At 42.0% G+C, this 16516-nt stretch overlaps 1 protein-coding gene across 1 annotated transcript in view; it reads left to right on the top strand.

The window, feature by feature from the left end:
- Msr-110 (DUF3736 domain-containing protein Msr-110) overlaps positions 1-16205 on the top strand; it is a 109178-nt gene extending 92973 nt beyond the window's left edge. Inside the window, exons 8-11 of the mRNA XM_073091291.1 lie at positions 1038-1103; positions 9119-9268; positions 10961-11141; positions 15490-16205. Of these exons, the coding sequence (XP_072947392.1) occupies positions 1038-1103; positions 9119-9268; positions 10961-11141; positions 15490-15572 (480 nt within the window). The 3' untranslated portion in view covers positions 15573-16205. The remainder of the gene's footprint in view (positions 1-1037; positions 1104-9118; positions 9269-10960; positions 11142-15489) is intronic.
- The last annotated feature ends 311 nt before the right edge of the window (positions 16206-16516 follow it).

The raw sequence follows: 16516 nt of genomic DNA, 5'->3' as shown, positions 1-16516 counted from the left end.
TTCGACAAAATAAACAAAGAACTGTAAGTTATCGTATTAATTACGACTGAAATCATCACAATTTGTTTTTTATTACTAAAACATACGTGGGCTGAGTATCGTCGACCTCAGGGTATTGCTCAATTAAAACAAGAATAATATTCCTCTTGAAGACTCATAAAAATTATAAAATTAACTTTTATTCAAATGACACTTTTTACGTTAAGAGGGTAATGTTTTGCGAGCGTATGTATATCTCATTTCTTGATACGCCCTGTAGTCCAAACGACTTGAAGGATTTTCAAATATCGGATGTCATCGGATTCGTTTAATCTGTCGAAGTGACATAGATTATATTTTTAAACTGTCGGGTTTTGGTTTATATATAATAGCGTCATAGATTAGTAAAGATACTTCGCCGTCTTGAAATGGAATGAAGCCACAAAAGGCTTATTTTAGTAAGTTCTTTTTTTGAATTGTTGACAAATAAAAACGTTTTTAGAGAAAATTTACGAATAAATAACTAATACTGCGTAATTTACGTAATCAATAAATAATTATTTCAAATATTTTAGGGACATTTTAGCACGGAGACGTGGCTAAACTTTTTTACTCAACTATTTCAATATTTTCAATTCTCAAAACTGGGTACATTTTCTTGTTAGGAGTGAGTAATCTTTAGTAATCTATGAATAGCGTTAATATTTTTTATGACAAAGGCGGTGCAGCGCTCTGCCACTATGCGCAGTGGAAGACCGTCGCAAAGCGTTATGATTACGAGATTCTTTGAATCAAACTCTTCAAGCAAAGTTTCAATAATAATTTAAGTTTATTTGGAATATGTGTTTTAATGTTATCAATAAACATTTTGGAACATAATGTTACTTATCGAATTTCGACTATCAACACTACTTATAAATAAGTGCTTATAAATGTAGGCCTATCTACAATAATTGTTTGATTGAAAAATTGATATGTTCATGACGAAAATAGTAATGTAAAGAAAATTGGTATATTGCAAAGTATTCGTATTAATGGATATTTTTGATTAATTGCAGCAAGCTGCTGTCCTCCACCAGTTCGTTCCCCAACCTGCGCCTACACAAGAGTTGGAGCAACCTGAGGTAAGCATATGGAAATTGAAATATGTATATGGAATTGGAAGTTCTGCCTGTGGCTTCGTCACTGGACGTTGAGTGGGAAATTGTGATTGAGCCAGCAAGAGTCTGACCGGATTATATTTTACTCTATGACTGTAGAGTATCCATAACGGGTTTCTTTAAAAAAAAGCATTGAAGGTATGCTAAAATAGCAACAAGTTGTCGTATAGACTCTATACTATAGAGCATACATATCATAGAGAACATAATGTAAATCGTAATTATTGTGGATCTTGTTATTTTTAATCGATTTCAACAATAGCTGGTTCTGTATATCGTATGTTTGTATGTATACAAGTTTGTTGCGAACTACTGATGCGATTTGGATGGTTTTGGTTACAGCATATTTTACAAGAAAGATAAGCACTTTTCAGTGTTTTTGTTTTCAGTATAACACAAGATTTTTTTTTACTTTTAGTCATCAATATACTCGTCTTTATTAGTAGTATATCTATGCTTTTAGTACATTATTTTGAATTTGAAATGCTATTGCAATAGAACGTGATACCATATTTGGATTGAACTGTGCCAGACATTCCAAGAAGTTACCATGATACTTCGTTTTATACGGTTTCGATAAATATTTTCCATGAAAATCAATATGTTAGCAGGTTACGCCGAAGTTTTACGTATTTCGGGAAGATAAACATGGTATTAAAAATGTACTGTTGCTCGCAGAATGTTAGCCTTAAAGTAAACACTCTTGTTTGCAGAAAGCGCCGTTTTTCGTTTCGTATTTACATAGAAATATTAATATTAATGAATGACCTCCTCGCTTTCGTTGTAGTTATCCGCCTCGTTTGAACTCGATGTTTCTTTTATTCTAAACAGGTTCGCTAAGTCAATGTTGTATCTGAATATCATTGGTATTTGCAGTTTCTGTGTTTGGATAGACAAAGGCAAAGAAGTATCTTTTTCTCTTTATCACTCGGATTTCTTTTTGTTTGGAAATTATCTTTAGGCGCCTATCTTACCGGGATGCCATAGCTACGTCGCCAAATAAAACATAATAATACGGAAACAGCTACCAAATTGGGGACGTTATCAAATAGTCGCCAGGTAAGATACCTGTTATATATTTCAATATGTTCCACTTGTTTGGATACACTTTGTTGTTTGGTTCACTTTGTTGGAAGGTGGTAGAACCCTTTGTGGTTCGACTCCGGCGGCACCACCGCCACACCTATTTCTATGTAATAACTGCAGTGTTAGGTGCTGCTGTGTTCCGGTTTGAAGGGTGTGGTAAGGGAGAAAGACTTTTCCGAGGCATTCCAGCTTAGTCCTCAGGGGTAGCGCATCTGTGGCCGACCTCAGGTAGGAATATCTCTATCTGGGGTTGATTACAGATGTCCATGGGCGGCAGTAGCCACTTACCATCAGGTGGACTGCATGCTCGTCTGCACTCTTATATTATAAAAAAATATATATATATCGTCGCTGGTGACGTGTCCATGGCATGCCTGTGAGATAGTGGCTTTGGTGTTATCACTTGAAATAATTATGTAGATTATGGGTTTTCAAATAAAACTCCAACTTGAATCTTCAGTTCTTTTCTTCTTGTTTTTATTCCGAGGCGTACACACTTTTCCATACAAAAAGGCGAGCTTAAGTACTTATTTTGGGTACCGCAACAGGCGCAGGCTCAGTCAGCAACCGCGTCCTATTGCCGTCCCTTTCTAACATAGCCTGTCTTACTCTTACAATTCTATGCTTACACTCTATTGCTATCCTACTCTTACATATCTATTCTTATTACGTAGGACTTATATCTATTGCAATAAAATGTCTTATTTACATAGTCTTAATTACATACACAAGTTACATTAATCAACATTTACATTTAAATTCTTAGGCCGTTGTCGTCCGTAATATTCTCCCCCCGGCGTAGATTCTTCGAAGCCTCCTCCATCTGAAGGACGGCAAGCTTCGTCGCTGGCCTCTGGAACACACCTCCCTTTGTGCGGACGTCTGCAGACCGGACGATGCCATCAGGTCCCGGGTGAACTCGCTCGACGACTCCTCTCGGCCAGGTATTGCGGGGTAAGGCGTAGTCGACCACAATTACGAGATCGCCTTCCCGCAGTTGTGACGCCTGTGCGTTGGACGGCCCCCGCGGAATGAGCGTAGGCAGGTACTCTCGCAGCCATCGCTGCCAGAACTGGTCCGCCAGTGCCTGCGCCCTTCTCCACGTGCTGCGGTCCGCCTCGGTGCATGGCCCCGTCCGCGGTAGCCCCGTCGATGAGCCGATGAGGAAGTGATTCGGCGTTAGTGCTTCCTCGTCCTCGGGGTCCACGGAGACGTGCGTGAGCGGTCGCGCGTTCACGCTGTACTCGGCCTCGGTGATTAACGTCTGCAGTACCTCTTCTTTTGGCGACTTTTCTTTGAGCGTGGTGCTTAGTGCGGTTTTTACTGAACGCACTAAGCGCTCCCAGACTCCTCCCATGTGTGGCGCCCCCGGCGGTATGAAACGCCAGTCGGTGTTGTACTGCAGACCGTAGTCCCGTAGTGCTGCGATCCATGCTCCGTATGTATTTCTCAGTTCGACGTCGGCCCCTCTAAAGTTAGTGGCGTTGTCGGAGTATATGACGCGCGGCCAACCCCTTCTGGCGGCCATCCTTCGCAGCGCCATAACAGCTGAGTCCGTAGAGAGCGACTGGACGATCTCTAAATGAATGGCCCTTGTGGTGAGACAGGTAAATAGTGCACACCACCTCTTTTCGTGTCTTCGTCCGATAGTCACCGTTAGGGGCCCGAAATAGTCCACGCCACAATAGGTGAAGGCGCGGTGCCCCGAGTCCAACCTCACTTTAGGTAGGTCTCCTTTCGGTGGTGTCGTCGGAGTCGCCTTGTACACGCGACAGTATTGACACGCTCGTGCTACTTTCTTGACTGTAGGCCTCAAGCGCAGTATGATGAATCGTTGACGGAGCTCGTTGACGACTCGTTCGTTATTCGCGTGTCCCGCCCGGCGATGATAATGCTCGACAAGCAGGTGAGTAAAGGGATGCTGCCCGTCGAGTATTACCGGCTCATTAGAGTGCGTTGTAGAATAGAGCGCACCTATACGGCCTCTTGCGGTTATTAGCCCGTCGTTCAATACTGCGTCGAGCCTTTTAAATTTGCTGTGTCGTTGTAGCGGCTGGTTGTGACTTAACCGCGCTAAGTCTTCGCTGAAGGAGTCCCGCTGCGCGCGTTGAAACCACCGTCGTTCGGCCGCTTCTAAGTGTGACACTTCTAAGTGTAGAGTCTTGTCTCTAGATCGAAGCTTCTCGACGAATAGCTGAGTAAGTGCCGTCGCCCTTATAAGCTTCAGGTAACTGGAGAACCTTCTAATGTCGGGTAATGAGTCGTTGCGGTCCGAGTCCTCTTCTGAGACGGTGTAACACGTCTCCCCGGTCTCTTCACCTTCCCCGTTCTCCGTAGGCCAGTGCTCTTCTGTGGCTCGTAGGAATTGCGGTCCCGTGAACCACCGGTCCCGGCTGTCGATCCCGTCGGTTTGAAGCCTGGTCGCATCGTCGGCTACGTTGAGTGTTGTAGGCACCCATCGCCAATCCTCTGTATGTGTGAGCTCGGCGATCTCAGCTAGGCGATGTGAGACGAACGGCGTGTATTTTTTCGTCTCGTTTCTTATCCACTGAAGGACGGTGCGGGAGTCACTCCAGTATATGACTCGTTTGGGTTTCCAACAGCTGTGCTCCCTGACTATAGTGTTAGCCATTCGTGCCCCGATTAACGCAGCTTGGAGCTCCAGTCTCGGAATGGTTAGTAACTTCAGTGGAGCCACCTTCGCCTTGGCCATTACTTGTATTGTTTCTATGTGATCGCCGTGTGCGATCCTCCAGTAGGCCACCGTAGCGTAGGCTTGCTCGCTTGCGTCGACAAACACGTGTAACTCGATGTGAGTTTCCGGCGTTACGTTGTAGCTATAGCACCGCGGTATTGCTAGTGCTGAGACATCTGGGAGTCGCCTTATCCACTCGTCGAATAGGTTAGCGTCTTCAGATGGCAATTCCTGGTCCCAATCAACCTTCTTGAGCCACAAGCGTTGTAATATCATCTTGCCGACGATCGTATATTGACTGATAAGCCCCAGTGGGTCGTACACCGACATAACCGCGCTTAGGGTTTCGCGTTTAGTCGGTGCTCTCAACCGCAGTCTGACCTCATCGGGAACCCTCTTGATGTCAGTGTTGAAGGTGAGGGTGTCGGAGCTCGGGTCCCAGCGCAGCCCCAATGTCTTTTCCTTCTGGTGTGCTGCTAACTTTACATTCGCGCTTTCAGACTTCTTATCTTCGGGTATGCTAGCTAAAACTCTCTTGCTATTTGAGTTCCATCTTCTTAAGTTGAAGTCCGCTTGTTGATGGATGTAGGTAACTTCGTTCACCATTTTAATAGCCTCCTCTTCAGATGGGAAACTGTCTAGGTAATCGTCCATGTAGTGTCGCTCCTTGACCGCCGTGGCCGCCTCTGGGTATTTACTTTCATAGTCGACGGCGTTGCGGTTTCTTACGCTGTGAGCGAGGTATGGCGAACTGCTGGCTCCGAATATCATGGAGACCATTTTAAATCTTCTCGGAGGGTCCGTAGGCTTGTCCCTCCATAAAAACATCTGTGCCGGTTGGTCCTCGGGTCTGATTTTAACCCTAAGGAACATTTCTTCGATGTCCGCTGTGACGGCGATTCTCTTTTCTCTGAACCCGAACAATATTCTTGTGAGTGAAGCTAGTAGGTCGGGTCCTTCTAGTAGGAAGTCATTGAGACAGACTCCCTTCACCTTAGCCGCCGCGTCGAAGACCATTCTAACTTTTCCCGGCTTGTTGTGATTGGTGACGGCGAAGTGCGGCAGGAACCATTTTACGTTGCTATCCCTTTCGCTGCCGTCGCATTGCACCGCGTAACCCTTTTGTATAAGGTTAGCGATCTGAGCCGCGTATTCCTTTTTAAACGCCGGCTCCTTAGTCATCCTCTTCTCGAGCGTGTGTAGTCTCTTAAGGGCAGACTCGTAGCTATCTGGGAACGTGGGGTTATCTATCTTCCAGGGCAGACCCACTTCGAAGTGGCCGTCCTTTCTTGTGGCGGTCGCTTCGAAAATGTCGTTGGCTCTCTTCTCATGCTTATTAATTTTTTCTTTAGTCGATACGCCAAGCGAGTCCACGTCGAAATGTGACTCGACGAGCTTCTGTAGTTGGACGTCGCTCGCGCAGATGTGAAGTACGGCCGCCTGGTCTTGATAAATCGATTTCCTGGGTACCGACCCGTGCAGTACCCATCCCAACTTCGTTCTCGACGCGGCGGGTTCATTTCTCTTGCCGGCGCGCAGCTGTCGCGATATTATTAGATGCCAGTTGTCGGCACCTATCAATATGCGAGGTCGAGCTTCTCCCTTACTGATGCTATCTTGTACAACTCGCAGGTGCTTGTACCGTTCTAAGTTGTGCGGTACGCGTTGGTGATGTAGCTGTAGTCCTTTTACTGTGCGGGCTGTCACTAAGTAGGCTTCTTGTTCGTGTACCCCTTTGACACGAACCTTGACCGCTTCGCTGTCGATCCTTCTCTGATCGTTAATACCCCTTATGTTCAGAGGTCGATTCGGTCCGCTGTTAGTGAGTTGCTTCGCTAATTCTTCGTCTATTAGCGTCACAGTAGACCCTTCGTCTAGGAGGGCGTACGTATTTACCTCCCCCCGTGGACCGCTGAGTTTCACCTCGCAGGTTTTGAGCAGTACTGATGTAATAGGCGACCTCCTTGTCGTGACGCTCATTACTAGCGCGGCTGCTTCGTCTTCCCTGCCGTCGTCCGGAGTGCTCACTGTAGTCGTAGACTCCGTTACTTTTTCTTTATGTAGTAGCGCGTGATGTTGGTAGGTACATCCGTGGACTCCGCAGGCCTTGGCTTTGCATGTGAACCTGCTGTGCTTCCTTTTCATGCATTTGAAGCACATCTTGTTGTTCTTTGCCCACTTCCATCGCTCGTTGACGTCGAGTGCTTTGAGTTTATCGCACTCAGTAGTGTAGTGTCCCCCAGTTGGACACATGAAGCATTTTCTTTCTTCCGGTTGACTTTCCCCCGCAGTGTATACGCCCTTGGTAGCAACCCGCTTTGGTGCTACTTCTCTTCTGACGGGTACCGGAACGCTTCGCTTCGTTGTGTGGGTGTACCTTATCATAAGGTCCGCTTCGGCCATTAAAAACTCGGAGAGTACTATCATTTCATTATCTTCCATGATGCGTGCTTCGTTATTGGCTGCGTACTCCGCCCATTTGCTTATGAGATGAGGACTCAGTTTGTCCATTACGTCTCGAACGAGTAGCGGGTTTCGTAGGTAGCCTCTTCTATCTATACTTTTTATCGTATAGACAATATTTTGAATCTTCACCGCGAACTCATACAGATCGGTGCTCGCGCTCCCTAATTTCGGGATCTTTTTGAGCTCTTCCATGGCCCGATCTATTATGAATTCCGGTCTTCCATATTTCATCTCTAATGTGCGCATGATGATATCTGGGTTAGATGCGGTGAATAGCTGTGACAGCACGGTTTCTCTCGCTTCCCCTCGCAGGCTGTTTCGCAGTCGAAGGAGATTTTCCGTTGGAGAGAACTTAAAGAGTCTTGTAGAATCTTCCATGGCGGCCTTATACGGTAGCCACTCGGCGACGGCTCCCGTGAATATAGGTAGTTCCGCTGTTTGGCGAGGCAACGGTCTTGAGGCGACTAGTTTTTCTAAGGTGTCGGCTAGCCGTTGAATGCCTTGGAATTTCGCGTTCTCCCCCCGTTGCTTACTAACGGGAGGGCGAACCTCTTCCGGTTCTTCCCTGTATTTCGTCGCCGTTGGTTGTTCCATGCTTCTATCCACCCAGTCTTGTACCCTTTCGTTGCATGAGCTCGCCGCATATTCAGATTCGGCTTCGATTGCAGTCATTTCGGCGGCTAATCTCGATTTGATTAGCTTTTCTTTCATAAGTAGCCGCTTCTCTTCTATAGCCGCGAGTTCTTTCTCCGCTTCGTATTGTGCCATCTTCATACGTGCGTCGATGCTTCGCTTTGAAGTGTTACTGCGAGCGGTGTGTGCCGGCGACGTAGGTCTCCGCACCGGCGATGTAGGTCTCCGCACCGGCGATGAAGTTTCACGCCTTGGTGGCGTGCTAGCTGGTCGTGCAGGTGGCCCCATGACGGACGTCCGCGTTGACGTCGCTGGTGCTGTCTCTCTCGCCCCTTCTGGCGGAGAGTGCTCCATCCTTTTTTCTTGGGAATTTCCTGCGACCGTCGACGGCGACTGCGGAGAATCTTCATAAATTCGGTGTAGCGATGGCCCTGGCGCACCCTTAGCGCCCGGGGCTGCTTCTGACTCGCTGTACCCCGATTCGGAGCGAACACGACCCCTTGTGTTCATTGCGATCGGCGTATTCATCTTGAGTCTTCTTTAAATCCGGCTCGAAGGACCAATGTAGATTATGGGTTTTCAAATAAAACTCCAACTTGAATCTTCAGTTCTTTTCTTCTTGTTTTTATTCCGAGGCGTACACACTTTTCCATACAAAAAGGCGAGCTTAAGTACTTATTTTGGGTACCGCAACAGGCGCAGGCTCAGTCAGCAACCGCGTCCTATTGCCGTCCCTTTCTAACATAGCCTGTCTTACTCTTACAATTCTATGCTTACACTCTATTGCTATCCTACTCTTACATATCTATTCTTATTACGTAGGACTTATATCTATTGCAATAAAATGTCTTATTTACATAGTCTTAATTACATACACAAGTTACATTAATCAACATTTACATTTAAATTCTTAGGCCGTTGTCGTCCGTAATAAATTATATGTACGCAAAATGATGTATCTTTATTTCTCATAAAACTGCATTAGTCATTAAGACTGAGAAACTTAATTCTAAACAAATAAATCTGTCACATGACAGGTGAGTCATGTACTTGCATAGGAATAATAATGATGTAAACGTAATAAAATGTTATATTATAGGTACAAAAGATGCAGATGGACGGAGCGCCAGTCCAGATGAACCTGCCATGGGGCCTGACTCCTGAAGACTTGCAGGCCATCCACCGCTCCGCGCAGGACGCTGTGGCCTCGCAACGCCGTGATCAGCAAGTCGACAATGACATGCAGGAGGTAGGTACTAGGTGTAGAAGATGGTAGGACCATCTGGGGTTCGACTCCGGCACCACCACCGCCGTACCTATTTCTGCCTAATAACAGCAGTGTTAAACGCTGCTGTTCTGGTTTGAAGTGTAAGAGAGACATACTTATCAGAGGCATTCTAGCTTTGTCCTCAGGGGCAGCAGCGCGTCTGTGTTCCACCTCAGGTAGGAATCTCATCTTATCTGGAGTTGATTACAGATGAGATTACAGATGAGATGAGATGACAAGATTGAAGCAGCAAACGACCGTGCAATCCATCTAATATTTAGTTGTAAATGCTTCCCAATGTACATTTGTAACAAATAATATACAGAATATTGATTTTACCTGAAGTGGATTATACGAGTAGATACATAGCCGCTCCTGGGGACTAGTAGTGTAGCGAAAAATTCTAAGTCTGTTAGACTAAGCCGTACCCTTACCATGAGTTTTTACGTTTTGACATATATGACTGTTTTGGTATTTGTTTACGTATTGGCCCATACAATTTCTAAGTTCTGACACAATCCGCTAGGGGTGCTGATTGGAAATAGTATGGGCAAATACGTAAACAAATACCAAAACAGTCATATTTGTCAAAACGTAAAAACTCATGGTAAGGGTACTGCTGGTCGCCCAAATAGACAGCCAATCGACCACACTGTTTTACCAAAACGCAGAATTGCTTCACGTTAGAAATAGATATTACTGTACCTTTTACTTTTTGGTATCTCTTATTTGCTTTTATAAATGTACGACAAAAAGAGAAAGGTTATTCTGTACGGAGTAAGTAAACACTCCAGTGCTCCTTTGTGGTAGGATTATCTCGACTGTGGATCTAGCGAAAAGAGAAAATACAGGTTAGAAAACACCGCATCTCAGTGTACCTTAGAAATATTTTTCCAAGAATTTCTTAGACTCGTTCAAATCAATATGATAAATTAATACTGCTTTATACATTCACGATTCTTCATCAGGATTTTATGTGCTATGATTGTTAAACACACATAAAAACAAGTACACAAATATACAGACCTTTAGCGGAAATCGAAATGTATTATGTATGTTAAGATGGCATCTGCATGGCCAGGTATCGAAACCTTTCACATATCAGACTGTTCCAAATGTCGCAGTTTCATGCATGTCATCAATACAAGCAACATAATATATAATAGAAATATTATGTTGGTTGTCCACTGATGTATTGCATCTACCTATGGAATACCTAAATTGGAACCTAAATAATTACTCATTACCTTCAAACCACAACACAGCAATGTTGTGAGGAAAAAAACAATGCATGGGTGGTGCTGTTGAAGTCAAACCGCAAAGGGTTATTCACTTTTAAGATTATTAACATAATATCGGTTTGTTGTGATTGTGATAGCAGTGATAGCCTAGTGGTTAAGAAACTTGGAGGTTCAAATCCTAAGCACGCAACTCTGATTTTTCAAAGTTATGTGCGTGTTACAAATTACGAGTTATCTCTTGCTTAAACGGTGACATTATGAGGAAACCTGCATGCCTGAGAAAATCTAAAAAAAAAAAGTTTTGATATGTATGCAAAGTCTACTAATACGCACTTTGCCAGCGTAGACTATGGTTTAATCCTTCTCATTCAGAGACACCCGTGTCTCGCAGTGGCACAGTAATGGGTACATGTTTATGATTTGTTTATTGCAGGTGAAGACCATCGTGAACACGCTGGCAGCGGCGGCCGAGGCCGAAGCGGAGGCCGAAGCACGCGCCCAGGAGGAGCAGCAACAACAGCAGCAGCAGCAGCCGGTACCGCAGCAGCAGATGCCGCAGGCGCGCGCCCCACGCACCCTCATGCTGCCGCAAGATCTGGACGAGAGGCCGCATTGTGAGTTGTTATTATGAAAGTAACAATATTTAGTAGTATTTCGTAGTAATCTTAGGATCGCCTTAAGTAGGCCTTCTTCTGTAGGCCGAAGCATACGCTTCAAAGGAGCAGCAGCCCGCAGCATTTGCGTACTTACACATATGTCGTTTCACGCTGCCGCTGAACCTGAATGAAAGGCTGCATAATGACTTGATATTATGAAAAGGAAAGTATGGGGTTAGGGTCTCTTACGTAGTATCCGAGGCGGAGGCCGTAATATGTGCTCAAAAGCAGCAGCAGTCACCACTCGTACAGAAGCATTGCTTTCTCCTAAATATTGTTAAATAATTCAAACACACAAAATTAAGGGCTAAAATAGAAACGCATTTGTTGTTCTGTGTTAATGATCATAACGATCGTCTTTGTAATATAACATTCTGCGGTAAATAGAAATATGAATACAGGGATACAAAATAACAATACGAAAGGTATTCACAGGGAAACAGCATTACAGTAATTGATTGATCACGATGACTTTTATTTCATTTGTCACATTTTTCGCAACGCATGCATCATTATAATACCACTTAGGTACTGAATAGTGAATACCTTTCAATTGTTATTATATTTCAATCTTTTACTTACCTGCCTTTGTTAGTATGTATACTGTACGAGTTAAATGGGTAATATATTTGCTTTTAACTTGATTTTCAAACACTTATTCAGTGGCAATTGTGTTTACTTATACGTTTCGGTTAAATTACAATGCATTGAATAGTTTAGTGACGTCATTCATTTGAAGGTAGAACCTTTTTGTGGTTTGCGGCATCACCGCCACACCTATTTCTGCCTAATAACAGCAGTGTTAAGCGCTGCTGTGTTCCATTTTGAAGGGTGTGGTAAGGGAGACATACTTTTCCGAGGCGTTCCAGCTTAGTCCTCAGGGGTAGCGGCGCATCTGTGGCCGACCTCAGGTAAGAATACCTAATCCTATCTGGGGTTGATCACAGATGTCCATGGGCGGCAGTAGCCACTTACCATCAGTTGGACTGCATGCTCGTCTGTTACTCCTATATTATAAAAACAAAAAATCTAAATCTAATATGGCGGACGCCCTTAGATGGCAGACCAATTATTTTTAAGCATCTCTATGATATGGATATTGAATGAAAGGCTTTTCTGGGAGAAATACTAAAAAATATTAACGTCATGTTTTTAAATTATTCTAATATTAATTTATACTGTTTACTTACGTACGTATATGATGTGGCGTCGACATGAAATAGAAATGTTAATAGAGCGATAAATAATAAAGAGCGCTTAAGCTGACCGTTCATTGGCTTTTATCGTTTAAGCAACTGGTAGATTTTGCGAATAACCCCAGTTATTAACAACAATCTACGCCATGTTTTGCCTGCTAATTCTAGTAAACAGAACTTATCAAATCTAGATGTTTGGTAGACAAAATTTGGTAACATTGATTTTAATGAAGGGCACGAGCAGTAAATGACTGTTAAAACGACTGTCAAATTGCAGATCGAATATTTAAAGAGCTTGTGCGTCTATAAACATAAGTAAACAATCGACTGTTGACAGATTTTTCGAATAAAATCAAAGTTGTACCGCTTTTCGGTCGCTTAAGTAACAAAAACGCCCGAGCGGCAGCTGGTTAAGCGACTGTTCAGTATATTAAGCGGAAAAAATAAACGTATCGCATATATCACATACAATTTTCATACATTCACACACGCACGCACACACATTCGCACACACACACGTACATACACACACGCGTAATATTAGAAATGTTAATGTAAAATTTTGTATATAACTAAAAGTAATATTCTGTTTATAAAAGCAAATTGTAATAGTATGTAAGATAAGGAAAAGCGGCATCCTGGCACAGGTATTATATTTACTTAAAAGGATGCTCCAACATCAACTCATAAGTATGTACACAATTTGTTAACGTATTTTGAATTTGAATATAACCTCTGTTCCTTGGGAAGTCGGTTAAAAATGGTAGTATGTATTAGCAACTGTTGCTCAAGCGATGTTAGCGTAGCCAATGTGCGGTCAGCTTTAATTTAATTGCATCAAGAGCGAATATTCATTACTCGATATCTCGGTCGATGCGACACGGGGGTCGCTTTGACGAATAACGACCAATAACTGAATATTAATGTTTATGACAGTACTATTGTTCCATTTTATCTATTTTTGTAGCATGATGAATCTGGTAGACATGGACGTTTATAGGGTTTGAATTCATTGAAAAGTTTATATGAAGTTCAAAAGCATAAGTATTTTATGTTAACATTAAATACTAATCCTGGGTATATGTTGTTGTAAAAAAATAAATAAAAAAATCAGAAAATCGCTAAAGCCATATTAGAGAATGCCCGTATGAAAAAGTGATACGTGATTTCTATATTATGAACATTTAATTTTGGGATGCTTGCATAATCCATTTCATGATGGAAATAAGCTTGTAAATTACGTAAATCTTTCACAACAAACAGACATACATAGTGTTAATGAAAATCGTATCCGTTAATGAAAATACGTCCTCTAGAGGGGTTTTGTTTGAACAGGACACTCGACACTTGATTGTTTATCGCTTAATCAATTTTTGGTTGTATGTCGCTTCTATTTGTACATAGTTCTATAGTTGATAATTAATTTATTACTACAGAGCAGATATGACTAACAGAAACAGTAAATTTTCGTTGTTTTGTTTTGTTTACTTGAGATTATAAACACACTGCCTTTAAGAATTAAGTTAAAATGTCTCATGTACTAAAGTGTTACTGCCGCTAAACCAATACAGTAGCGATTCAAAACACAAATGAATTGATCATCCTTATGGTGTTAGAAAATATGAATGTAATATGTTACACATATTCACATATCTGAGCGTTCGTCATAATAATCTTAGAGGTAATTTGTGACGTCTATAAATTTGCATTCAGAAATTAATTATTAAGTAATAATTAATTTAATTATTAAGTAATAATTCATTTGAATGAGCAAGTGCTCAAACGGGGAAGGAAAGGATCATCATGAGGAAATCTGCATACCTGAGGCATAAAAAAATGTTCTCAAAGGTATGTAAAGTCTACCAATTTACACTTGGCCAGCGCGATGGACTATGGCCTAATCTTTCTCATTCTAAGAGGAGATGCGTGCCAGCAGTGGGACAGTAATTGGTTCATGATGATAAATACGCACTTAGTCACTTAGCAACTTAGGTACTGTACTAAGCCCTACCATTTATAAAGAACTATTTTCAGTAGCGGATCATTAATGAATTTATCTAGGTCATTAATATTTATCTAGGCACGTGATATTTGTTTGGTAGTTTGGTAACCGCAAACTGTGTGTATTTTTAGCACAATTTCTCATTTTCCTCAAGCAAATATTATCTAAGATCTCACTCATCTCTTCAGTCTTGTAAAAGTGTGCAGAATTTATGTATTTTGTGTGTGTGTGTGTGTGTGTGTGTGTGTGTGTATGATATAGTGTTGGGGTTTTAGCTCACAAATTAATTAAGCTATCGTTTCCGATGACGTATAGTTTTAATTTATAGCACGTAGTCGGGTTTTTACATATAAACAAAAGCAGTATAAGAAAATTAAGTGTGGTTGGTTTCCGGGAATAAAGCGTAAAGCGGATTTTCCACATATTGTTTGACCAGCTGTTACAACTTTGTGATTACAATTACAATATTGTTTGAGTACGGGAAGTCCTGTAATATGACCTTACGTTTGGAGGTTCAAGGTTCGAACACAAGCACGCAGTCCAGATGGTAAGTGGCTACTGCCAACCATGTACATCTGTAATAAATCCCAGACAAGATTAGATTTGATTTGATTTAGGCGTGAATTTGGTGTGACGGTCGTGCCGCCGGTGTCGAACCATAGAGGGTTCTATCTTTAAAATACCCATAAAACTTATACACCTTTAAGGCTTGGCCACACAGAACGCGTATTCTAGCGCCGCTGAGTTGTATTCTACTGAGTTAGTAACAAACGGTCACAGAGGGCGTACGCGTACGCACGGGCGTAATTTATCGTATAATGACGCTAGTAAGCAAATACAAAACGCTGGTAAAATATAAGAAGCTAGTATAAAAATAAAACGCGCAGCGACAAGAACGCCTAGCTTCGTGACAGCCGTTTGCGTACGCGCACTATGTGACAGCTTAGTAGTAACTCAATACAACACAACTCGGCGCTAGAGCGCGGCGTCAGGATATTTTTCTAGCGCTAACGCCCTAGCGCGGCGTTAGAATACGCGTTCTGTGTGGCCCGGCCTTTAAAATATAGTATTATATTAGTATATTGATGACTATACTGTTTGTTTGCAGATATGCAGCCGCGTTCAGTGCGCAGCGTGGACGCCCCGCACGCGGCGCGCGTCAAGCGCTGCGCCTGCCAGTGCCAGCCTTAGACATCCCTTCCTTAGCTCCCTAGCTCATTAGTCTACATAGGTTTCGGTAACTTTCTTAACCATCCCCAATCATCGTGTGAAGTGTTGCGCGAATCGGTTTGTGAAATCAGTTGGATCTATCACTCATTCCCTCTTTTAGTTATAACGGTTTTGGTGGCTTTCCACTCATCTATTCCATTATCGTGTGAACTGTTGCACAAATCGGTTTTAAGATTACTTCTCGTCCTATCTATCTTAACTGAAGGATTTATATGTTTTACGTATTTTTACTGGTGTGAAATATTGTTACTTTTTAAAGCATTCTATTTTTACATATTTTATACATTCCGTCCTGGAATAAAATTGTTTATATTTACAAAAATGTAATGTAAGGAATATACATTTATAGGAAAATCGCAAAATCTGGTGAAAATAAATACATTTGTAAATACCTATAATCGTATATAACATGGTTATTGATTTAAACTTTTATTAAAATAAGTATAATGCTACCAATTTCAGTAACCCATTGTTAAATGCATTTAAGAAACCGATTTGGCGCTTTCCTAATTTCGTCGAGATATCGTTGTAATCTTAAATTTACTTACATATTCATTTTGTGATCCTAAATTAAAATATATTAGTTTTAATACATTTGGACTATTGTTTTACTTACGCTTTGTCTAATAAATTTGCTTTTATTATTCCGGAAAAAATATAAATTTTATTGAGTTTTAATATTATTTACCAGTTCTGTGCAAAGATTCAGTTAGCTGGTATCATTGTCATACTTTTAATAATACTATTAAGGCTATAACTTGCTATAATGATAGCAAAAAGGATATGTCCTTCTATTGGGAGTACAAAATATTAGAATTCACTGAGGTTAATTTTGTTTGAAAGTAAAGTACAGTTACAGGACTATGGAAATCTATAATAACTTATCCCAAATAGTCAAATTCAAA

The sequence above is a fragment of the Epargyreus clarus genome, unplaced genomic scaffold, assembly GCF_041222505.1.
Source record: "Epargyreus clarus isolate Ecla_fem2 unplaced genomic scaffold, WU_Ecla_fem_2.2 ptg000034l, whole genome shotgun sequence".
Lineage (NCBI taxonomy): Eukaryota > Metazoa > Arthropoda > Insecta > Lepidoptera > Hesperiidae > Epargyreus > Epargyreus clarus.
Note: the sequence above shows the minus strand (reverse complement) of the source record. Positions and strands in the feature narration are given on the sequence as shown.